This window comes from Capricornis sumatraensis, chromosome 12 (genome assembly GCF_032405125.1).
Source record: "Capricornis sumatraensis isolate serow.1 chromosome 12, serow.2, whole genome shotgun sequence".
NCBI lineage: Eukaryota > Metazoa > Chordata > Mammalia > Artiodactyla > Bovidae > Capricornis > Capricornis sumatraensis.
The window spans coordinates 80,958,213-80,981,623 of record NC_091080.1 but is presented as its reverse complement, the minus strand read 5'-3'; the positions used below and the strand labels follow the sequence as shown (position 1 = coordinate 80,981,623).

The following is a 23,411-nucleotide window of genomic DNA, read 5'->3' as shown; positions in this document are numbered from 1 at the left end:
AATAGTGGCTGTACCAGTTTGTGTTCCCACCAACAGTGTAAGAAGTTTCCCTTTTCTCCACACCCTCTCCAGCATTTATTGTTTGTAGAATTTTTTGATGATGGCCATTCTGACCAGTGTGAGATGATACCTCATTGTAGTTTTGATTTGTCTTTTTCTAACAGTGAGTAATGTTGAGCATCTTTTCATGTGTTTATTAACCATCTGTATGTCTTCTTTGGAGAAAAGTCTGTTTAGGTCTTTTGCTCACTTTTTGACTGGGTTGTTAGTTTTTCTGATATTGAGCTGCATGAGCTGCTTGTATACTGTGAAGATTAATTCTTTGTCAGTTGTTTTGTTTGCTGTTATCTTCTCCCATTCTCAAGGCTGTCATTTCACCTTGCTTATAGTTTACTTTGTTGTGCAAAATTTTTAAAGCGTAATTAGGTCCTTTTTGTTTATTGTTGTTACTCTGGGAGGTGGGTCATAGAGGATATTGGTGTAATTTATGTTGAAGAGAGTCTGTCTCTGTTTTCCTCTAAGACTTTTATACTTTCTGGTCTTGCATTTAGGTCTTTAATTCATTTTGAGTTTATTTTTATGTATGGTGTTTGATAGTGTTCTGGTTTCATTCTTTTACATGTAGTTTACCAGTTTTCCTAGGAGCACTTGTTGAAGAGACTGTCTTTTCTCTATTGTATATTTTTGCCTCGTTTATCAAAGGTAAAGTGTCCATAGATGCATGGATTTATCTCTGGGCTTTCTATTTTGTTCCATTGATCTATATTTCTGTCTTTGTGCCAGTACCACACTGTCTTGATGACTGTAGCTTTGTAGTGTAGTATGAAGTCAGGCAGGCTGATTCCTCCAGTTCCATTCTTCATTCTCAAGATTGATTTGGCTATTTGAGTACTTTTGTGTTTCCATACATATTCTGAAATTATTTGTCCCAGTTCTGTGAAAAATACCTTGGTAGTTTAATAGGGATTGTGCTGAATCTGTGGATTGCTTTGGGTAGTATACTCATTTTCACTATAATGATTCTTCCTCTTCCATTTCTTTCTTTATTCTTCTTCTCCCTATTTTTTTTTTTTTTTACAAAGCTCAAGAGTTAGAACTTAATTAGATATGTGTGATTTGTATATTGGTGATTCTCCATTTCTCTTAATTTTTAACAGTTGGCTAAACCCCTTGTTTAAAATTGGTTACAAACGAAGATTAGAAGAAGATGACATGTACTCTGTGCTTCCGGAAGATCGCTCCCAGCACCTTGGAGAAGAACTACAAGGGTGAGCACAGGCAGGAGGGAGAAGGGGAGGAAGACTGAGAATTTCCACGTGTGGCTAACGTTGTGTTGTGGGGAGCTTTGCCTTCCTCTGGATTCTCCTGAGCCTCCTTCCCCTGACATGGCACACTCACTCCCCTCAGGCTGACCCTGGGCTTAACACACTTTGGAAGCTGGGGAGCCTATATTCTCTGTGCATTTGTGGAAGTGGAGAGAACCTGCAGCCAAGACCCTGGAGGCTGAACTCTGTCCCTCGAGGTGGGGTCCCTGGAGGAGGGTGTCTGCTCTCCTGAGTTGCTCATGACCCTGTGCATCCAGCAAAGGCTTGGCAGGAACTTGTTTCCTGAGACTGAGACTTTTCCCTCAAGGCCTGTTTTTCTGGTGCTTCAGGGTCTGCACCACTCATCTTTCAGGCATCCAGTGAACAATTAGCCAGCATTTATGGGGCATCCACAGAGTGCCCTGTAGTAAAGGCTTTTCCTCCAGTCTGCCACATCCTTGTTTTGTCTGGTGGACACATTGTTCTTTACTGTACTTTGTTTCTCATCACAGGTACTGGGATCAAGAAGTTTTGAGAGCTAAGAAAGATGCACGGGAGCCTTCTTTAATGAAAGCAATCTTAAAGTGTCACTGGAAATCCTATTTAGTTTTGGGATTTTTTATACTTCTTGAGGTAAAAGCTTTTTTTATACTGTGCATTGCTTTTTACCATATGCAGGTCAGTACTGAAATGGACGGGACCTGTGGGGAGAGAGGCCAGTATTTTAAGAATAGAGGATAACATGTCTAGAAATCATGATGCAGCCCAGCAGTTGTGTTTATCTTTAGAATGGACAGATGCTTAAAGGACTGGACCTCCGGGGATTAACTCTTTTCCTTTTAACAGGTTAAAACATAGTGCTGTGGAAGGGAAAGCCATTTTATACCATATACCTAGTATGGTGGAAAAGACATTTTTTACCATATTAGGAAATTATTGATGTTCAGTAAATAACATAAATGCTGAAAGTGATCCTTGACCAAAAAAATATACTACACACTCAAGAAATGTGGTTTGGAGGACATAAAGTTGGACCAAAGCCTGGATAACATAAGACATTTTACAGGTGCTCAGCAAGTAATTGTTAAATTGCCCAATTCACATCTGATAAATGCTTTCCTAAGAAGAGTTCATCACCTCTCTACTTCCGTGACACCGAACCCGTGGCCCTGCATATGGGCTGGAGCTATCAGAGCTCCCAAGAGTACACCCTTCCCTGGGCCACCTCCTTCCCTGTAGGCTGGGTCACCCAGGCCAGAGCTCCCAGTGATGAGGAGCTCCAGCTTCATCATTGAATTGCAGAGACTCCATGCACCATCCATGCTGGTTTCTGTCCCTGGATGTGGGGTGGTTTCCTGCTTGAAGGGGGATCCTGGTAGCCTGGCACTGGCAGAAGGTGTAGGAGGGGATGTGCAGTAGAGAACCAGAGACAGAAAGCAGTGAGGTTAGTGGCTTCCACGACCCTGAAGATCCCGGGTCAAGATCCCCCAGAGAGACAGTTTCACCCTGGGGACACAGTGCCATCAGCCCACCTATTCTGGCTGAGCCTGCTCAAGGTCTGCTGCAGACCCACTTGGGTGGCTCGTGCTCTTGGTGGTTCCTTAGTGCTGCTGTAGGGACATGGGTGGCCTGTGAGTGTGTGAGAGCAGGAGGGATGGAAGATGCCGGTGCTGTGAAAGGGGTGGAGAAGGTGATGAGTTGTCATAAGTCCATTGTGTTGGGGATAAAGGGGGTGGGCCAGGTGGTTTAGAGTTGGGGGTGTGGCTCTTGTTTAAAGGTTGTGTTATACCAAAGGGCACTGTGGGCAGCAGGCAGCAGAGTAGGTGAAGTCTGCCCCACACAATTGGAGAGAACAGAGAGTCTGTCAGCTCACAGGTGACTGAGTGTTTCTGGGAGGTGGAGTCCTTGATGACAAAGGTGGGTTGACCATTGTGTCAGAGAGTGGGGACAGGTTTCTGGGGTGGAGTGCCACCTTTGAGAGGGCATTGACCACTGAGATACTGCAGTGCCTTGTGAGGGCAGGGTGGAGTGTTGATTTCAAAGTTGTCCAGCCCCAGTAATACTGCCTGTTGGGGATCTAGGAAGGTGCAACTGGTAGAGCCCTGGCCCCTCTTTCAGGAAGTTGGTTGTTGGGCAGTCATGGCAGAGAAGTGGGAAGTTGAGGACCTGGTAAATGTGGGGGCTCATCTTCTGTAGTATTAGAAGTACTAGTAGCACATAATAAGACGGCAGAGGAGTAGGTGGACCTGGAGTACATCTCTCTCCACAATACATCAGGAATACACTTTCAGACACAGAAGTGCATGCAGAACACCAGCTGAGAGTAGACAGGAGTACCTGACCAGTGGAAAAGAATATATAGACCCACGCAAAACTTGAGATCAAGCCCTGAGCCTTTGGAATGGGTGCACTGACTCCACGACCTTAGTCTACCAGAGAACTAACCCTAGGGAGTATCAAACAGTGAGAACTTACACAAAGGAAATCACTTGAATACAAGACCCAGCATCACCCAACCACCAGTAGCACCATGTGCGGGATGCCTCATTTAAACAACAAACAAAACAAGCATACAAACACAATCATCAGCAGACAAGATTACCACCTCACTCATCCTTGCCCATCAGAGGAAAAACAAACAAACAAAAACTCAGCATAAATCTCACCCTATACGAAGCTTACACAAACCATTGGACCAACATTAGGAGGACAGAGAACAAAAGGAAGGAATAATTCAACCTTGAAGCCTGGGAAAAGGAAACCTCAAATACAATAAGTTAAAAAAAATGAAAAGGTAGAGAAATACTACACAAATGAAGGAACAAACTAGAAAAAACAGAAGTCCAAATAAATGAAGAGGAAATAGACAAGCTACCTGAAAAAGAATTCAGAATAATGATAGTAAAGATGATAAAAAACCTTGAAAACAAAATGGAGAAACTGCAAGAATCAATTAACAAAGATCCCAGTGATGGGGTAGCCTGGTGGGCTGCCATCTATGGGGTCACACAGAGTCGGAGATGACTGAAGTAACTTAGCAGCAGCAGCAGCAGAAGAAGAATTGAAGAATAAACATACAGAAACAAACAACACAAATACTGAAATTAAAAATTCTCTAGAAGGAATCAATATCTGAAGCAGAAGAATGAATCTGTGAGCTGGAAGATAAAATGGTGGAAATAACTTCTGAAGAGCAGAATAAAGTAAAAAGAATGAAAATAACTGAGGATAGCCTCAGAGACCTCTGGTACAATATCAAACCCACTGACATTCGAATTATAGGGGTCCCAGAAGAAGAAGAGAAAAAGAAAGGGTATGAAAATGTTTTTGAAGAGATTATAGTTGAGAATTTCCCGAACATGGAAAAGGAAACAGTCAATCAAGTCCAAGAGGCACAAAGAGTCCCATACAGGATAAATCCAAGGATAAACATGCCAAGACACATATTAATCAAACTAACAAAGACTAAACACAAATAAAGACTATTAAAAGCAACAAGGAAGAAGCAGCAAGTAACATACAAGGGAAACCCCATACACTTAACAGCTGATCTTTCAGCAGAAACTCTGCAGGCCAGAAGGGAATGGCAGGATATATTTAAAGTACTGAAAGGGAAAAATCTACAGGCAAGATTACTGTACCCAGCAAGAATCTCATTCAAAACTGGTGGAGGAATCAAAAGCTTTTCAGACAAGCAAAAGTTAAGAGAATTCTGTACCACAAAACCAGCTTTACAAAAATGTTAAAGAGACTTATATAGTCAAGAAATACATGAGAAGAAAGAAGATCTACAAACTTATCCCCAAACAGTTAAGAAAATGGCAATAAGAACATATATATCAATAATTACTTTGAATGTAAATGGATTAAATGTTCCAACCAAAAGACACAGACTGGCTGAATGGATACAGAAACAAGACCCATATATATGCTGTCTACAAGAAACCCACTTCAGCCCCAAAGACACATATCGACTGAAAGTGAGAGGATGGAAAAATATGTTCCATGTAAATGAGAAGTAAAAGAAAGCTGGAGTAGCAATCCTCATATCAGACAAAATAGACCTTAAAAGGAAGATTACAAGAGATAAGGAAGGTTACTACATAATGATCAAGGGATCAATCCAAGAGGAAGACATGATTGTGAATATCTGTGCACCCAACATGGGAGTACCTCAAGACATAAGACAAATGCTAACAGACATAACAGGAGAAATTGACAGTAACAAACCATAGTAGGAGACTTTAATCCCCCACTCACATCAGTGGACAGATAATCAAAACATAAAATTAATAAGGAAGCACAAGTCTTAAATGATACATTAGATGAGATGGGTGTCATTGATATCTCCAGGACATGCCATCTGAATGCAGAAGAATACACCTTCTTCTCAAGTGCACATGGAATATTCTCCAGGATAGACCACGTCTCATGTCACAAATCAAACCTCAGTAAATTTAAGAAAATTGAAGTCATATCAAGCATATTCTCTGACCACAATGCTATGAGACTAGATATCAATTACAAGAGAAAAAACTCTAAGAAACACAAACACATGGAGATAAAACAATATGTTTCTAAATAACCAACAGGTTCCTGAAGAAATCAAAAGGGAAATCAAAAATTTCTAGAAACAAATAACAATGAAAACACAACAACCCCAAACCTATGGAATGCAGCAAAAGCAGTTCTAAGAGGGAAGTTTATAGCAATATAATTCCACCTCAAGAAACATTGAATAGACAGCCTAACTTTACACCTAAAACAACTGGAAAAAGAAGAACAAGAAAATCCCCAAATTAGTAGAAGGAAAGAAATCATAAAGATCTGAGCAGAAATGCATGAAAAAGAAATGAAAGAAATAATAGTAAAGATTAATAAAACTAAAAGCTGGTTGTTTGAGAAGATAAACAAAATTGACAAGCCTTTAGCCAGACTCATCAAGAAAAAAAGAATCAAATCAACAAAATTAGAAATGAAAAAGGAGAGGTTACAACAGAGGATGCAGAGATACAAAGGATTATAAGAGACTATTATGAATAACTATATGGCAATAAAATGGATAACTTGGAAGAAATGGACAGATCCTTAGAAAAGTTCAGTATTCCAAGACTGAACCAGGAAGAAATAGAAATTATGAACAACCCAATTACAAGCACTGAAATTGCAGCTGTGATCAAAAATCTCCCCCAAAACAAAAGCCCAGGACCAGATAACTCTACAAGAGAATTCTAAAAAAAAAAAAAAAAAAGAGAATTCTATCAACATTTAGAGAAGATCTAATGCCTATCCTTCTAAAACTCTTTAAAAAAATTACAGAGGAAGGAACACTTCCAAACTCATTCTATGAGGCCACCATCACCCCGATACCAAAGCCAGACAAAAACAACACAAAAAAGAAAACTACAGGCCAATATCACTGATGAACATACATGCAAAAATCCTCAACAAAATTTTAGCAAACAGAATTCAGCAACACATGAAAATGCTCAGACACCATGATCAAGCTGAGTTTATTTCAGGAATGCAAGGATTCTTCAATATATGCAAATAAATCAGTGTGATACACCATATAAACAAATTGAAAAATAAAAACCATATGATCATCTCAATAGCTGCAGAAAAAGTCTTTGACAAAATTCAGCACCTATTTATGATTAAAACTCTTCAAAAAATGGGCATAGAAGGAACCTACCTAAACATAGTAAAAGCCATATATGATAAGCCTACATTATTCTCAATGGTGAAAAACAGAAAGCATTCCCCCTAAGATCAGGAACAAGACAAGGGTGTCTTGTTATTATTATTATTCAACATATTATTATTATTCAACATAGTTCTGGAAGTCCTAGCTACAGCAATCAGAGAAGAAAAAGAAATAAAAATAATTCAGATCAGAAAAGAAAAAGTAAAGCTCTCACTGCAGATGACATGACACTGTATAGAAAACCCTAAAGATAGTATCAGAAAATTACTAGAGCTAATCAGCGAATTTAGCAAAGTTGCAGGATACAAAATTGATACGCAGAAATCACTTGCATTTCTATATACTAACAATGAAAAATCAGAGAAATTATAGAATCAATCCCATTTACTATTGCAAAAAAAGAGAAATATCTAGAAATAAATTTACCTAAGGAGATGAAAGAACTGTACATGGAAAATTATAAGACACTAATGAAGGAAATCAAAGATGACTTAAACAGCTGGAGAGGGTGACCCTGAACAGCAGGGTTCTAGGGACCTGCATTTACCCTTCGTCTCCTCCATGTGGTGGCAGCCCCGCCCACAAGAACAACAAAGGGAGGAGCAGGAGGTTGAAGCAAAATCCCCCATCCTGCTTCTCAGTGAACTTGAACCTGCCTGAAGGATAAAGGGATGTTGATTTAGACTTAAGAAAAAACCAAAATAAATTTGAGCCAAACTAGACAAGAGCTGGAGAGATATTCCATGTTTCTGGGTAGGAAGAATCAATATTGTGAAAATGACTATACTACCAAATGTAATCTACAGATTCAATGTGATTCCTATCAAGTTATCAATGACATTTTTCATAGAACTAGAACAAAAATTTTCACAATTAATATGGAAACACAAAAGACCCTGAATAGCCAAAGCAGTCTTGAGAAAGAAGAAATGGAGCTGGAGGAATCCACCTTCCTGACTTAATATTATCCTTGTTTTAGAATAGAGGACACTGAGTGCCAAGTAATTCCATAATGTGCCCATGGTCTCACAAAGATTAAAGGACAGAGGGACATTATGTCTCAGGCACTCTGACTTACCATCCTGACCATCTCAATGACTCATAGCTTGTCCAGTGTCAGAAATGCTCATTTAAAAAAATTATTTTAAAATTCTTTTTGACTGTGTGGATTATGGGATCTTAGTTCTGCAACAAGAGATTTAACTTCGGCCACGGACTAAAAGCAAAGCATCTTAATCACGGGACCATCAGGGAATTCCCAGGAAGACTCATCTTGAGAGCTTTGTCTACAGGTCTCAAGACACATGTGTCCTGAACTTGGCCTGAAGTTAATAAATAAGATGCCAAGAACTTCCTAGAGCAGGAAGTCAGATTGGGGATTGTAATTGAGGGTAGATTCCAGGTGACCATGTACCCTGGGTGCCAGAAATGACTGGGATGTTGACATTAGCAGTAGCATCATGCTGTGTTCAGATGGACCCAGGAGCCCTTTAAGAAACCACCTTTCCCCTCATTACCATCCCTAAGTGGCTGTTTATTTTATATGGTGGAAGATCTAAACTCAGCTCAGGATTCTCTAAAACATGAACACATTTATTTTGTGACCTCCGGCCTTTTTTAAATTCCTCTGGTGCACAGGATGACTCATGGATTATCTGTGGTTCCCAGACAGTGCTCTGACCAACCACAATGCAGGTATTCCTGGCAGCATCAGTGGGAAGAGGCAGGGCCATGCTAGTCCAGGGCGAGGATTTTGGGGTTAGAATTTCAAGGTATGTGAACCTCTGTCCTTTGAGAATTGAGGAGTGACTGTAATGCTTCATGAAACAAGTACCAGGCTGATATTGAACATGGGGCATTTACAGGTTACTCCTAATTAGAACAGAACAGGCAGCGAGTTCTCAGCATGTCTGGCCCCCCCGCTTTGTGCAGTGAATACCCTTTCCACAAAACAACTGGGAACATAGGGGAATGTGGGTGGGGAGGACAGGTCTCCGCCTGCCCAGGGCCCTCAGGGTGGGGAGGAGGGGCCTGAAGTCTCTGCCTGGGCCAGAGACACAGAGAACACCTCCCCAGGTAATCAGGGCTTCTCTCTGAGAGGCGAGATCTCCACCTGCTAGTGTGTAAGTGGGGTGACCTCAGAGAACCGGAGTGGGTTCACCCAGTCCCTTCCCCTGAGAGGGGCGGAGTGACCAGAGTTTATGTCCTGTTCCCAGGAACATTAGAAAGGGCCTGGCCTTGTCCAGTCACTTGTTTGTCCAAGGCCACTTTTGCTGATGGTCTCTGGTCTAGGTGGAGGCTGAAGGAGGCACATGTTTGTGTAAATATTCACTTTGGAGCTCAGCTGATGGGCAGGAGGTAAAGAGAATCCTGAGTCCCACAGTGGGTTTTGTGCTTTGACTGGTTCCCCAAGAGCTGTATAGGGCTTTTGCCTTTATTTCCCAACTCTTTCTTCCAAGTGTCTCTTAAGTCTGCTCAATGCAGGAGGCTTAAAAATGGCAAAGTGGCATAGTGAAGGCTTTGGTGGCAGAGTTACTGTGGGCTGAGAGCAATCACCGAAGTCCACACAGCAAGAGAGAGGAGGAGGGGCCACTGAGCCAAGCAGAAGGGGACCTGCAGAGGAGACCTGCTGTGTGCACCCTGCCAGATCTTGAGAGCATAGCATTAGCCATTTGTTGTTAGTGATATCCACAGTAATGACCTGTGGATTCATTTTTAAAAAAGCATAAAAAAGGTTTTATTCCCATTAAAAATAAAAAAATGAAGTATAATTTACTTATATTAGTTTTAGGTATATAGCATAGTGATTCAATATTTGTATACATTATAAAATGATCACTGCAAGTCTAGTTGCCCTCTGTCACCATACAAAGTTATTCCAGTATTATTGACTGTATTTCCTATGTTGTACATCACATCTCACTATTTATTTTTTTAACTAAAAGATTGTACCTTCTAATCTCTATTACCTATTTCACTCATTCTCCCCACTCCTCCCTTATTCAATTTTCTTTTAGAAGTCAGGGAAGTAGGTGCCTCTTTTTTAAAGGTTGCATTCATAATGGTTAAAAATTAAAAAAAAAATGTGCTTAGAAGTGAAACTTTTAATTGCTATCCAGAAATGTTAGCTTTTATAAATGACTTTTCTCAAGAGTTGTTCTGCATGGTGGCCTGTGAGCAGTACTGAGTTTTCCAAGCCCTTTGTGAAACCAGCCTCTGCTCTTAATAGAGCAGGTCTCTTCCCAGGACTTCTGTATCATAACAATGATCATAGCTTACACTTGGTTTTTAGTGTTGGTTTTTGAGTAGTTTGAGCTGTTGTGGCTCTTAGTTGTCCCACAGTTCCTCAAGGTAAACAAAGACCTGGAGGGCAGGTGGGCACATGATGGGCTTAGGGTCATGTGACTCGCAGATGGCCGACCTGGTTTCTGAAGCCCAGTGTTCGGACTCCCAGGCCAGTGTTCTCTGCATTCTCTCCTGAGGCTTCCTCTCCTCCCCCAGCCTCCACTGAGACTCAGAGTCAAGAGATGTTTTTCTGACAATAGCTCTGTGCTCCTCTGTCACCTGCTTCCTACAGAGTTTTTTTTTTTTTCCTGTAGGTGTTATAAATATTTCAAAACTACAGACATTGAATATGATTGAAGGGTAGTAGAAAGTGTCACCTGAGAATGTGCATTTTTGACACAAAGATTATTTTTAGCTGATTTTTTTTTTTTTTTGAGAAATAGGAGAAATTGTAAAGACAGAGCAGAAGTCGCCCTTCTGTGAGGGACATTTACATTGATGAAGGAAATCTCCATTTGTAAAGGTGTCTTCCCCCCAGTAGAAAAAAAGAAGAATGTCTCTAAATCACAGAAGAATCTTGTCAATGGAGAATACTTAAATCTCCATAACAAACCCAGCCATTTTAATTTTAGCTGCTTTTCCTATTAACTTCTCATATGTGTTCCTACCAATCTTTCTTTAGCTGGAGATGGTATTTAAGGTGGTGGCTTAGGGAGTTACTCAGTTTTTCCTGAAGATGGTAGAATTGGGCCAGAAGCATTTCAAGTAGTGTGGAAATGTAGTGGAGAAACTATAAGTACCCCTAAGAAGCAAGAGGTGAGCTGGAATGTCAAGTGCTTTCAGGAGGTTGACTAACAAGGACTCCACCAAGAAATGTCTGCCTCAAAGACTGAGACTCTCGTAGAACTTTGGGATGATTGTTGCAGTATTGTATTGACTGTTTCAAAAATCTTTTTTGGTTTCACAGTTATGCAGAATTCTTGTGAAGGAATAAGAACTATGTTCCCAGTTGTTTTGTGGAAAGGGTATTCACTGGGCTATAGGTTGGTATCAAAGATGAAGGCTTTATGGGAGCAATTTATGATCTTGTTCCTGCTATCCAGAAGGTTTTCATTTGGTTAGTTTCAAGTTTGCTAATGAACATTTTCTCAATTGTTTTATTTCTCACTCATTGAGGATTATGATCAAGAAAAGACAGAGGAGGGACTTCCCTAGTGGTCAGTGGTTAAGAATTTTCCTGCCAGTGCAGTGGACATGGGTTTGATCCCTGGTCCAGGAACTGAGATCCCACATGCCTCAGGACCCATCAACTGCAACTACTGAGCTCACTTGGTGCAACTACTGAAGCCTGCGTGCTATAGAGTCCCTGCTCTGCAACAAGAGAAACCAACGAAACCAGGAGCACAGCCGCCACAACTAGAGAGTAGCCCTCACTCACCACAATGAGAGAAGGCCCACACAGCAAGAAGGAGCCCGTCTGTGTCAACAAAGACCCAGCAGAGTCAAAAATAAATAAATAAACAAGCAAATAAATAAGATTTTAAAAAAGAGCAGACAGAGGAGTGGAAGCTCTGAGCCAGGACTGGCATTTGCTGTTCAGTTGCTCAGTCGTGTCGGTGTCTGCTACCCTAGGGACTGCAGCATGCCAGGCTTCCCTGTCCTTCACCACTGGCATTACTCTGTTTTTTTTTTTTTTTTTTTTTTTTTTTTAAATTTGATTGCATTGGGTCTTCACTGCTGAGCAAAGACTTTTCTCTGGTTACAGTGTGTGGGCTTCTCACTGCAGTGATGTCTCTTGTTGCGGAGCACAGGCTCTTGGTGTGATGGCTCCAGTAGTCATCACATGTGGGCTCAGTAGTTGTGGTGCACAGGCTTAGTTGCTCCACGGCATGTGGGATCTTCCCTGACCAGAGATGGAACCTGTGTCCCCTGCATTTGCAGGCAGATTCTTTACCCACCAGGGAAGTCCATAGCATTATTCCTTAATGAGGCTGTTTGCTCAACTGGTTATTAAATACTGTCTCTCAGCAGAAAAAATCCAATCAGATGGTAATGAAGTACCTTTATTTTTGTACTACTTTTTGGTGAATTTGTTGCATCTATCAGTATTCTCTTTAGAGGATAAGGTTACTCTTGTTTCTGTTGTAATTAGAATGGTATCAGGATCAAAAGGAGAGCTGAGTAACAGGCAACAATGGTTCCTAGAGAAAATCATAAGTTTTAGGACCATTTGGGATGGCAGGTGTTAGTGCTGGGCTTCTGGTGGAGAGCCCCAGGTTTGCAGGCTGCAGCACTGGACTGCCCTCAGCCATGCCTGGGCTGACATTCTTGTTTCTCTGTGTGAGCCTCCATATTTCTATCTCAGTGAAATCTATACAAAGTCTTTCACAGTGTACAATCTGAGGGGCTCTTCCATAAGCTCTTAGAGCCTCTATGGGTGAATGATAGGGCTTGCTGGAAATATAACAGTGAACCTTCATGTTCTTGAGAATAGATCCTCTTACTCTGATCTGATCATCCTACTCATAATTCTTTAGCTTAACAGTGATTTCTTCTCTGTAGTAGATGAAGCCTTCTATTACCTTGTGGAAGGTGAGGCAGTTGGTGCAGCCTGTGAACGTGTGGGTTCATGTGCGCAGAACAAGACAGGAGTGTCAGGGTTTAGTGTTACATCCATTTGAGGAATGGGGACAACTTTCTCTATATATCCTCATCAGGCACTAGTTTGTTGAGCACAAAATGTTTGTTAGTTTTGTTTATGTTTGTTGTTTTGGATTCTCCTTCCCTTCCTCTTGCATATCCTTTCCGCAACTTTAGACAGACAGAAGAGTGCTATCAGGGAAAACCTGTCAGTTACTTATCCTGTCTGTGTTAATAAGGAAGGATTGCTTAAAAGGAAAAGCTTGCTTCAAAGTCAAGTTCCTGAAAGATTTCCAGAGTTTTGACATTTTGTCTTTTGAGAAGTCTGTGGAGGAAATGATGTTGAGGGTCATGGCATTTACTTTCTTTTTTTTTTTTTTTTTGTATTAATAGAAATGGCTTTATTAAGAACTCATTCTCCTGGGTGAGATTATAAACTCAGGAGGGCAGCAACAATGATCATGTAAATATTGAACACCTACTATGTGTTAGGCACAGAGAAAAGGAAGATTAAAAAGATGAGGTTTTGTAGCTAGAGATAGCACTGATATTTTCCAGCATATTTTTGCTTGCTCTGAAAACAATGTCTCTAGGTTTGTTCCTCCCACAGGGAAAGAAAATAGGGTGACTATAGACTATAGTTGATGACTATAGACTGTTTTCTATTTTCAGAGATAACTTCTGAAGTGGAGTCTTTAACTCATATGACTTGGATTTGTGTTGAGTGATTGGTTTTCTTTGATGGGAGAGAAGGGGACCTTCAAGGGGTGACTAGAGGGAAGAAGTAGGTTGTGGGGTGGAGTGGCCATTTGGCAGGGTGAGCAAGTGTTGCAGTTTTCCACCTTTAGTTTTGGGAAAGAAAATTGCTTTCCTTAAGTCTTACTCAAGGGACAATGGCTCAGTGTCCCCCACCTCACTGGTTTAGGATTTTAACTTTTGCCTTAGGGAAGAGATGATTGGTAACATTTATTCTAAACCAGCACCTTCAATAAGTGGCTGATGGCAAACCATGGACAAAAATTGTTTTTTAGCTTGATTCCAAGGAACAGCCCAGCTTCTAGAGGGTAGACACATATTGACACAGTGTCCCTCAGGGCTAAGACCTTGAGAACCTCCCCAGCCTGGTTTCTTTGTGATGTTCCAACAGAGTCTGGGCTCTGTTTTCTTGTTGTACTGATGTGTGAAGTTTGGGGTGGGTACAAGTGAATACGTTTGTCCCAGTGTCTCAGTTCATAAAGATTCTTAAGGTGATTAGAGTGTGTCTCCCATACATGAACCATTTTGACTTTCTGTTAGGCTGAGATGTTGAAGGAACAGGGGGACAGGGATGGACTGGCAGCAGAGCTTGTTTGTATGGAAGCAAATTTCTTACCCTTTTTCTGGTGCTAGTGATAAAGAACCTGACTGCCAATGCAGGAGTCATAAAGAGACACAGGTTCGATCCCTGGGTGAGGAAGACTCCCTGAAGAAGGAAATGGCAACCCACTCCAATATTCTTGTCTGGGAAATCCCATGGACAGAGAAGCCTGGTGGGCTACAGTCCACAGGGTCACAAAGAATTGGATGTGACTGAAGCGATGTAGCACCAGCACCCTAAGAATAACTTGGTATTTTGCCAAATGCATTCTAAAGCACTGGTTGTAGTATTTATTGAACTTCTAGAGTGCAGTGAGTACGAAGTACTAAGGCTTCATTGTCTGTGAATGTAAAATTTTGGCTTAAGGTTAAAACTACTGTCTGCTTGTCTAATAGGAGATAGATACTTTCTTTTCAGGTGAATCATAAATGTAGAGTTTTGCCAAAATGCCCTTTTAATACACTAATAGTAAAAGTAAAGCTTGTGTTAAGAAAACTGGTAGAGCTTGCATTTCTAATTAAGCCTTTTTTTTCCTTTTAGGAAGGGACCAGAGTCGTTCAGCCCATATTTTTGGGGAAAATGATTAATTATGTTGAAAACTCCAATCGCACGGATTCTGCCGCTTTGCAGGGAGCCTACGGCTACGCGGCAGGGCTGAGCGCCTGCGTGCTCATGTGGGCCGTTCTGCACCACTTGTACTTCTATCACATTCAGCGTGTGGGGATGAGGCTGAGAGTAGCCGTGTGTCATATGATCTACCGCAAGGTGAGTGTCACTCAGTTCCACAGTGTGTACCTCCCCTGAAGGACTGGGAACATTTAGGGAAAGTTCTCTGTAAACTAAAAATTTTGTAACTGGGATCATTTGTACTTTACTGGAGAAGCTTGGTATTTGCACCAAGTCTTTTTTGTTGCTTTTCCAATATATAACAAAAAGTTTTCTACTGAGATTGGATCAGGGCTACCTTATATGACTTTTAGCCACATAATATCCACTGTTGCATAATATCCACTAAATCTGTAATAAAATCTAATTAAAAATTAAAGTATCATAGGTATCCCATTGATTTTCAATGTTTTTATGCCTAATTCTCATAGCGGCATTTCTGGAAATTTTGTTGTTGTTGTTCATTAAAACCTTCAAAGCTGTATTTAAAAGTTAACTTCAGGATTGGATCCATAAAATTAAATCTTGAACAGAATGGATTTGATAAAGGGAATGATTATATTTTTCAATGGCCCATTTAATCACATTCAGTACGATTGTGTTAACTAAAGAAAAATATAAATACAACTCAGGCTAAATACAGACTCACTATATGCTATATGCTATAGTTATGATTGTTTCATTGGCATTAAAGACAATAATTGTCTATTTTGGATAAAACTTGAAAATTTCCATTGTCTTTAGTAATTTGGGAGAGAATTTGTTGCTGTTCTTTCAAGTTATCTTCATAATACTATGTTTCCTTTTTCTCTTTGGTATGCATTATAGAAGTTTTAATAAGACCTGATTTGATGTGTTCAGTGATTTTTATATTGAGAAATGGCACACAACTATTTCATAGCTTACCCTGATCTTAGCTAGTGTAAAAGGAATTAGGAGTTCAGGTGTCTTTACAAAGAAATCGCCGCAGATACACCATGTCAACTGTTGAAAGGCTCTGTGTAAACTTGTTTCTCAGTATCTTGTTGTCCTGGGTTATTTGCTTTAAAAAATCCTCATTTAATTGTATTATATACTTAAATTTTCCTGTGAGAGTAGATCTGAAGTGTTCTCAAGTGAAAGTGTGAAAGTGAAAGTTGCTCAGTTGTGTCCGACTCTTTGCAACATCATGGACTATGTAGTTCATGGAATTCTCCAGGCCAGAATACTGGAGTGGGTAGCCTTTCCTTCTCCAGGGGATCTTTCCAACCCAGGGATTGAACCCAGGTCTCCCGCATTGCAGGCATATTCTTTATCAGCTGAGCCAAAAGGGAAGACCTAAGTGTTCTCAGGAGACACACAAAATGGTAACTACATAAAGTGTGAATATGTTAATTGATTTTACTACAGAAGTCATTTCCCAATGTATATTTTTAACAATAATCATGTTGTCCACCTTAATACATATAATTTTTATTAAAAGATAAAATCCTAATCAAAAGCTAAAGCCAAACAGTTTAAATTGAAATTATTACTTCTTTTACCTGGTTGCTACTTCTGCTGCTTATCTAGAGCTTCTGTTTCTTGGAAATGTTTTTCTTGGCAAAAGGTAAAGTGTCCTAGCTCTGTGAAAAATTCCGCTGGTAGCTTGATAGGGATTGCATTGAATCTGTAGATTGCTTTGGGTAGTATACCCATGGCAGATTCATGTTGATGTATGGCAAAACTAATACAGCATTGTAAAGTAAAGTAAAATTAAAAAAAAAAAAAAGAAAAAAATAAAACCTTAAAAAAAAAAAGGTTAAGTGTCTTCTCCTCATCTTTCTTTGAGCAGATTCTTGTTAATCTCAGCGCTGTATGAACCCAGGGCCCCTGGCATCTCACTGTGTGTGTTTGGCACAAGAGCTGGTTTCCTCCTGGTGACATGGAAATGGCAGTGGTGACTGCACACTCTAGCCAGGGTTCTTCATTGTCCCCCATCATATATTTGTTATTCTCTTGCACCTTTCACTGTTTAGGAGATGAGTACTCAGATTTCTCCACAAGTTAGCTAGATGTTTGTCTTTCTAGATCGTGCTTAACTCCCATAAGTATGTGTGAAATTTCACCAGAACTGCACTGTGAAAATCTTCAGTTAGGTGTGAGCTCACGGTTCAGTCAAAGCTCCTCTTTGCTGCACAGGTGAGCCATGTCCACCTGTTTTTCTTCCTCTTTCCACTAACACTTTGGAATGTCACCTTTGGGAAATTTTTAGGCTCTTTTTAGCTGAACTTTGAATGATCTTGTGGGATGTGTCATAAATAAAATGATTCGTCATTTCTACAAATTTGGTAAAGTTACTTTTGGCTTTTGGTCATTGATTTTAAAATTATTATAAAATATGCACAACATAAAATTTACAATTTTAACTAAATTGGGGAACATTGTTTAGTGACATTAGTGACATGAAGAGCTGACTCATTGGAACAGACCTTGATGTTGGGAAAGACTGAAGGCAAAAGAGACAGGGGTGGCAGAAGATGAGATGTTTAGATACCTTCACTGACTCAATGGACATGAATTTGAGCAAACTTCAGGAGATAGTGGAGGACTGAGGAGACTGGTGTGCTGCAGTCCACGGCATTGCAAAGAGCTGGGCATGACTTAGTGACTGAACAACAACAGTTTAGTGACGTTAGGAACATTTACATTGTTGAGGAAACAACACTGCTCTCCATCTCCAGAATTTCATCTTCACAAAGTGATCCTATCCATCCAATAAACATTAATTCTCCAGCCACCCCACCCCCACCCCTACCAGCCATCACCATTCTACTTCAATCTTTGAATTTGACTTCGTGTCCCATGTAAATGGAACTGTAAAATATTTGTCATTTTGTGTCTTGTTTATGTCATGTAGCACAATGTCTTAACGGTTCATTGATGGTGAAGCAGGTGTCAAATTTAATTCCATTTTACAACTGAATAATATTCCATTATACATATACACAGCATTCTCTGTATCCATTCATCTGTTAGTGAACATTTGGGTTGTTTCTATCTTTTGGCTATTGTGATCATTGCTGCTCTGAACACAAGTGTATAAATATCTGTTCAAGTTCATACATTCAGTTCTTTTGAGTATATTCCCAGAAGTGGAATTGCTGTATTATATGCGAATTTTGTGTTTAGTTTTTTGAGGAAGAACCATGCTCTCTTCTACAGCAGCTACGTTGTTTTACATTCCCACTTTATCATTGATTTTTCTGTTTAAGCTCAGGACTATATGAAAAAGTTTTGTGAACCATGAGACTCTGTTTGGATCCAGTTGGTGGTCTTTGAAGCAGCTCATGGTGTCTGTTCAGGTTCCTCAGATCTCTAGGGCATTTTTCTTAACAAATAGAGGAATTTGCAGCAGAGGCTGTGTTTTTTGTAAAGTCAGCAGACTGGCATTAAGAACAGAGGTTCCTCACAGGAACAGTGTTTTGAACATTATACTCACTCATTTCAGAAAGAATAAACTAAGCCCAAAGTGTTTAAATGAGATCACACACAGAATTAATAATCGACTCCAGATTTATAGTCTGTCCAAGTCCTCTAATTTCTTTCTTTAAGGTAGCCTTTCCACTCTCATCTGGTTTGGCTCAAATTTATTTTGGTTTGTTATTAAGTCTAAATCAACATCCCTTTATCCTTCAGGCAGGTTCAAGTTCATTGAGAAACAGGATGGGGGATTTATGGGGATTTTGCTTCTACCTCCTGCTCCTCCCTTTGCTGTTCTTGTGGGCAGGGCTGCTGCCACATTGAGGAGACAAAGAATGAATGTAGGTCCCTAGAACTCTGCTGTTTGGGGTCACCCTCTCTGTCCTAGGACTGCTCAAGACCCCACGAAAACACACTCCATTTTGCTATGCTGTTACTCCTTGGAAGAAAAGTTATGACCAACCTAGACAGCATATTGAAAAGCAGAGATATTACTTTGCCAACAAAGGTCCGTCTAGTCAAGGCTATGGTTTTTCCAGTGGTCATGTATGGATGTGAGAGTTGGACTGTGAAGAAAGCTGAATGCCGAAGAACTGATGCTTTTGAACTGTGCTGTTGGAGAAGACTCTTGAGAGTCCCTTGGACTGCAAGGAGATCCAACCAGTCCATTCTGAAGATCAGCCCTGGGATTTCTTTGGAGGGAATGTTGCTGAAGCTGAAACTCCAGTACTTTGGCCAGCTCATGCGAAGAGTTGACTCATTGGAAAACACTCTGATGCTGGGAGGGATTGGGGTCAGGAGGAAAAGGGGACGACAGAGGATGAGATGGCTGGATGGCATCACTGACTCGATGGACGTGATTCTGAGTGAACTCCAGGAGTTGGTGATGGACAGGGAGGCCTGGCGTGCTGTGATTCATGGGGTTGCAAAGAGTCGGATACGACTGAATGACTGAACTGAACTGAACTGAAGGTTGACTTGGTATCACCTTAGCAATCCAGTTCTCTGTATCTTTCTCTCATTAGGTACTTCGTCTGAGTAGCTCAGCCATGGGGAAGACCACCACAGGACAGACAGTCAACCTGCTGTCCAACGATGTGAACAGGTTTGATCAGGTGAGCTGCCCCTAAGGGATCCTCTTCCATTTCCCTTCCTTTTTACTTAGTGCAGCTTATTGGGATGCCAGGTGCCGGTGTTTGGTGTCAGCCAGGGTTCTGTTGAGGACCTAAGACAAGGGTCCTTTTTATCCAACTCTCATTTCTTCTGTGTGCAACTTAGATGTAACAATGTGTGTTGTCCTGTGGATGAGAATTTTGTTTTTCTAATAATAGACAGGCAGCAGGATTCTTTCCCAGCTTGGTTAGTGTCCCTAGGGGTCCTCCTGGTGTAGCTCATCTTGGCACATGGTGTTGGTATTGCTGGGCTGTCTTCCTCCTCCTCTGGATGATGAAGGCCTGTTGGGCAGGGGTTGTTCTTTCCCTGTTCAGTGCCTGTGGTATAGGGAGCCTGTGAGGAATAATGCCAACTGGATGGTCCTCAGCCAGACACAACCTCCTCTCTGCCATCCCTCTGTACTCTTTTTTCCCACTTACTTTATGAATAGATCATATTACCCAGGGCATTGTAGCTGTTGGTCAGAACTACTGCACTAGACCACTTCTCCTTCAATTATTAATTCATAAACCATGAAGTAAGACTTCTACTCAGTTTCAGGGATAAATTAGGCTTGGTTTTTGCCCCCCAAAAGCCATAGCCTGTCAGGGAGGTAAATACTTAAGTAATTACTGGAGAGAGTAGTAGGTACCATAATATAGGCTCTCCTGGGGAGATGGTGGCTGAATTTTGGAACAAAGAGAGTTTGGGGAAACCCTGAGCTCATCTGTGTTGTGGATAAAATTCAGATCTTCCTCCCAGTGCTGCTGGTTGGATTCTCTCTGGCCGGTTCTGTGCTGCCCCAGAACAGTGTCATCTGGGGTGGATGTGTGGATTTCTGCTTTAGCAGGTTTAAAACCCACTGTGATCATTTCTGTTTTGGTTCCTGTATCTTCTTTGTTGCTGCTGCTGTCCGACTCTGTGCGACCCCATAGATGCCAGCCCACCAGGCTTCCCTGTCCCTGGGATTCTCCAGGCAAGAACACTAGAGTGGGTTGCCATTTCCTTCTCCAGCGCATGAAAGTAAAAAGTGAAAGTGAAGTTGCTCAGTCGTGTCCGACTCTTAGCGACCCCATGGACTGCAGCCTACCAGGCTGCATTTACAAGCATATTATTTCTATACTGTGTTCTTACTTGTGTTGTTTTTTATAATATCCTAAAAAGGCTTATCTTTTTCTTTAAGGTAACAATGTTCTTGCACTATCTGTGGGTGGGGCCACTGCAGGCAATTGCAGTGACTGCCCTGCTCTGGATGGAAACAGGAATATCGTGTCTTGCTGGGATGGCAGTTCTCATTTTCCTTCTGCTGTTGCAAAGCTGCTTTGGGATGTGGTTTGCATCACTCCGGTAAGTGAAACACTGGTTTAAAAAATAGGTAACATATATTTGGTGAAAACTACAATCTGTTGAATGCTTTTGTTTAAGAAATAAAATGCCTTCTCTGATCTCTTCTTTGTGTGTGTTGTAGATGCTTCAGGCTTAGTTTAGCCAGTGGTGGCTCCAGCTTTAAGCTGAAGGATAATCTTGAAGCAGGAAAAGTTATGGGATTTTCCAAACCCTCCCAGCACTGTACCTGAATATGTAGAGTGTCCTTGAGTACAATGTACCTATATTGAAGTTATTTAAACATTATTAAATAGTAATAATCCTACAGGCTCAATCTTAGCTGCATATATTTTTGTTATGCTTGGGTTAGAGTGATTTTTCCAGTATGTATATTCATGTCTTATTTTTAATTCAGCGTTTCCATTAATTTATAAGTGTCCAAGGACAAAGTCAGTTTTGATTAATTTTTAAATCAATCTATTTATTTTAATTGGAGGCTAATTACTTTATAATATCGTGGTGATTTTTGCCATACATTGACATGAATCAGCCATGTGTATATATGTGCCCCCCATCATGAACACCCCTCCAACCTCCCTCCCCATCCCATCCCTCTGGGTTGTCCCAGTGCACCAGCTTTGAGTGCCCTGTTCCATGCATCGAACTTGAACTGGTCATCTGTTTCACATATGGCAATATACATGATTCAATGTTGTTCTCTAAAATTATCCCACCCTCATCTTCTCCCACAGAGTCAAAAAGTCTGTTCTTTATATCTGTGTCTGTTTTGCTGTGTCACATATGGGGTCGTTGTTACCATCTTTCTAAATTCCATATATATGCATTAATAAACTGTATTGATGTTTTTCTTTCTGACTTACTTCACTCTGTATAATAGGCTCCAGTTTGGCACTCTCTGGGTTTCTTGATTCAAATGTGTTCTTTTAAATAGCTGAGTGATCTTCTATTGTGTATATGTACCACAACTTTCTTATCCATTTATTTGCTGATGGATATCTAGGTTTCTTCCATGTCCTAGCTATTGTAAACAGTGCTGTGATAAACATTGGGGTACACATGTCTCTTTCAATTCTGGTTTCCTCAGTGTATATGCCCAGCAGTGGGACTGGTGGGTCATATAGCAGTTCTATTTCCATTTTTTTAAAGGAATCTCCACACTGTTCTCTAGAGTGGTTGTACTAGTTTGCATTCCCACCAACAGTGTAAGGGGGTTCCCCTTTCTCCACACACTCTCCAGCATTTATTGTTTGTAGAATTTTTGATAGCAGCCATTCTGATCATCATGAGATGGTACCTCATTGTGGTTTTGATTTGCAGTTCTCTGAAACAGTATCAGACTTTATCTTTTTGGGCTCCAAAATCACTGCAGATGGTGACTGCAGCCATGAAATTAAAAGACGCTTACTCCTTGTAGGAAAAGTTATGACCAACCTAGATAGCATATTCAAAAGCAGAGACATTACTTTGCCGACAAAGGTCCATCTAGTCAAGGCTATGGTTTTTCCGGTAGTCATGTATGGATGCAAGAGTTGGACTGTGAAGAAGACTGAGCACCAAAGAATTGATGCTTTTGAACTGTGGTGTTGGAGAAGACTCTTGAGAGTCCCTTGGACTGTAAGGAGATCCAACCAGTCCATTCTAAAGGAGATCAGCTCTGGGTGTTCTTTGGAAGGAATGATGCTAAAGCTGAAATTCCAGTACTTTGGCCACCTCATGCGAAGAATTGACTCATTGGAAAAAACTCTGATGCTGGGCGGGATTGGGGGCAGGAGGAAAAGGGGATGACAGAGGATGAGATGGCTGGATGGCATCACTGACTCGATGGATGTGAGTCTGAGTGAACTCCGGGAGATGCTGATGGACAGGGAGGCCTTGTGTGCTGCGATTCAGGGGGTCGCAAAGAGTCGGACACGACTGAGTGACTGAACTGAACTGATAATGAGTGATGTTGAGAATCTTTTCATGGGTTAGCCCTCTGTATGTCTTCTTTTGAAAAATGTCTGTTTAGTTCTTTGGCCCATTTTTGGATTGGGTCATTTATTTTTCCAGTATTGAGCTGCATGAGCAGCTTGTATATTTTTAAGATTAATTCTTTGTCAATTGCTTCATTTGCTACTATTTCCCCCATTCTGAAGGCTGTCTTTTCACCTTGTTTATAGTTTCCTTCATTGTAAAAGAGCTTTTAAGTTTAACTAGTTCCCATTTGTTTATTTTTGCTTTTATTTCCATTACTCTGGGAGGTGGGTCAAGAGGATCTTTCTGTGATTTATGTCAAAGTGTTTTGCCTATGTTTTCCTCTAGGAGTTTTATAGTTTCTGGTCTTACATTTAGATATTTCCTCCATTTTGAGTTTATTTTTGTGTATGGTGTTAGAAAGTTTTCTAATTTCATTCTTTTACAGGCAGTTGACCAGTTTTCCCAGCAAAACTCGTTAAGGAGATTGTCTTTTCTCCATTGTATATTTTTGCCTCCTTTGTCAAAGATAAGGTATCCACAGGTGTTTGGATTTATC

The 23,411-nt window shown here is 40.7% G+C and overlaps 1 protein-coding gene across 1 annotated transcript in view; it reads left to right on the top strand.

The window, feature by feature from the left end:
• The first annotated feature begins 1,107 nt into the window (after positions 1–1,107).
• LOC138089050 (ATP-binding cassette sub-family C member 4-like) overlaps positions 1,108–23,411 on the top strand; it is a 204,649-nt gene continuing 182,345 nt past the window's right edge. The window contains 5 exon segments of the mRNA XM_068984373.1: positions 1,108–1,268; positions 1,817–1,937; positions 14,834–15,058; positions 19,426–19,515; positions 20,736–20,899. Of these exon segments, the coding sequence (XP_068840474.1) occupies positions 1,108–1,268; positions 1,817–1,937; positions 14,834–15,058; positions 19,426–19,515; positions 20,736–20,899 (761 nt within the window).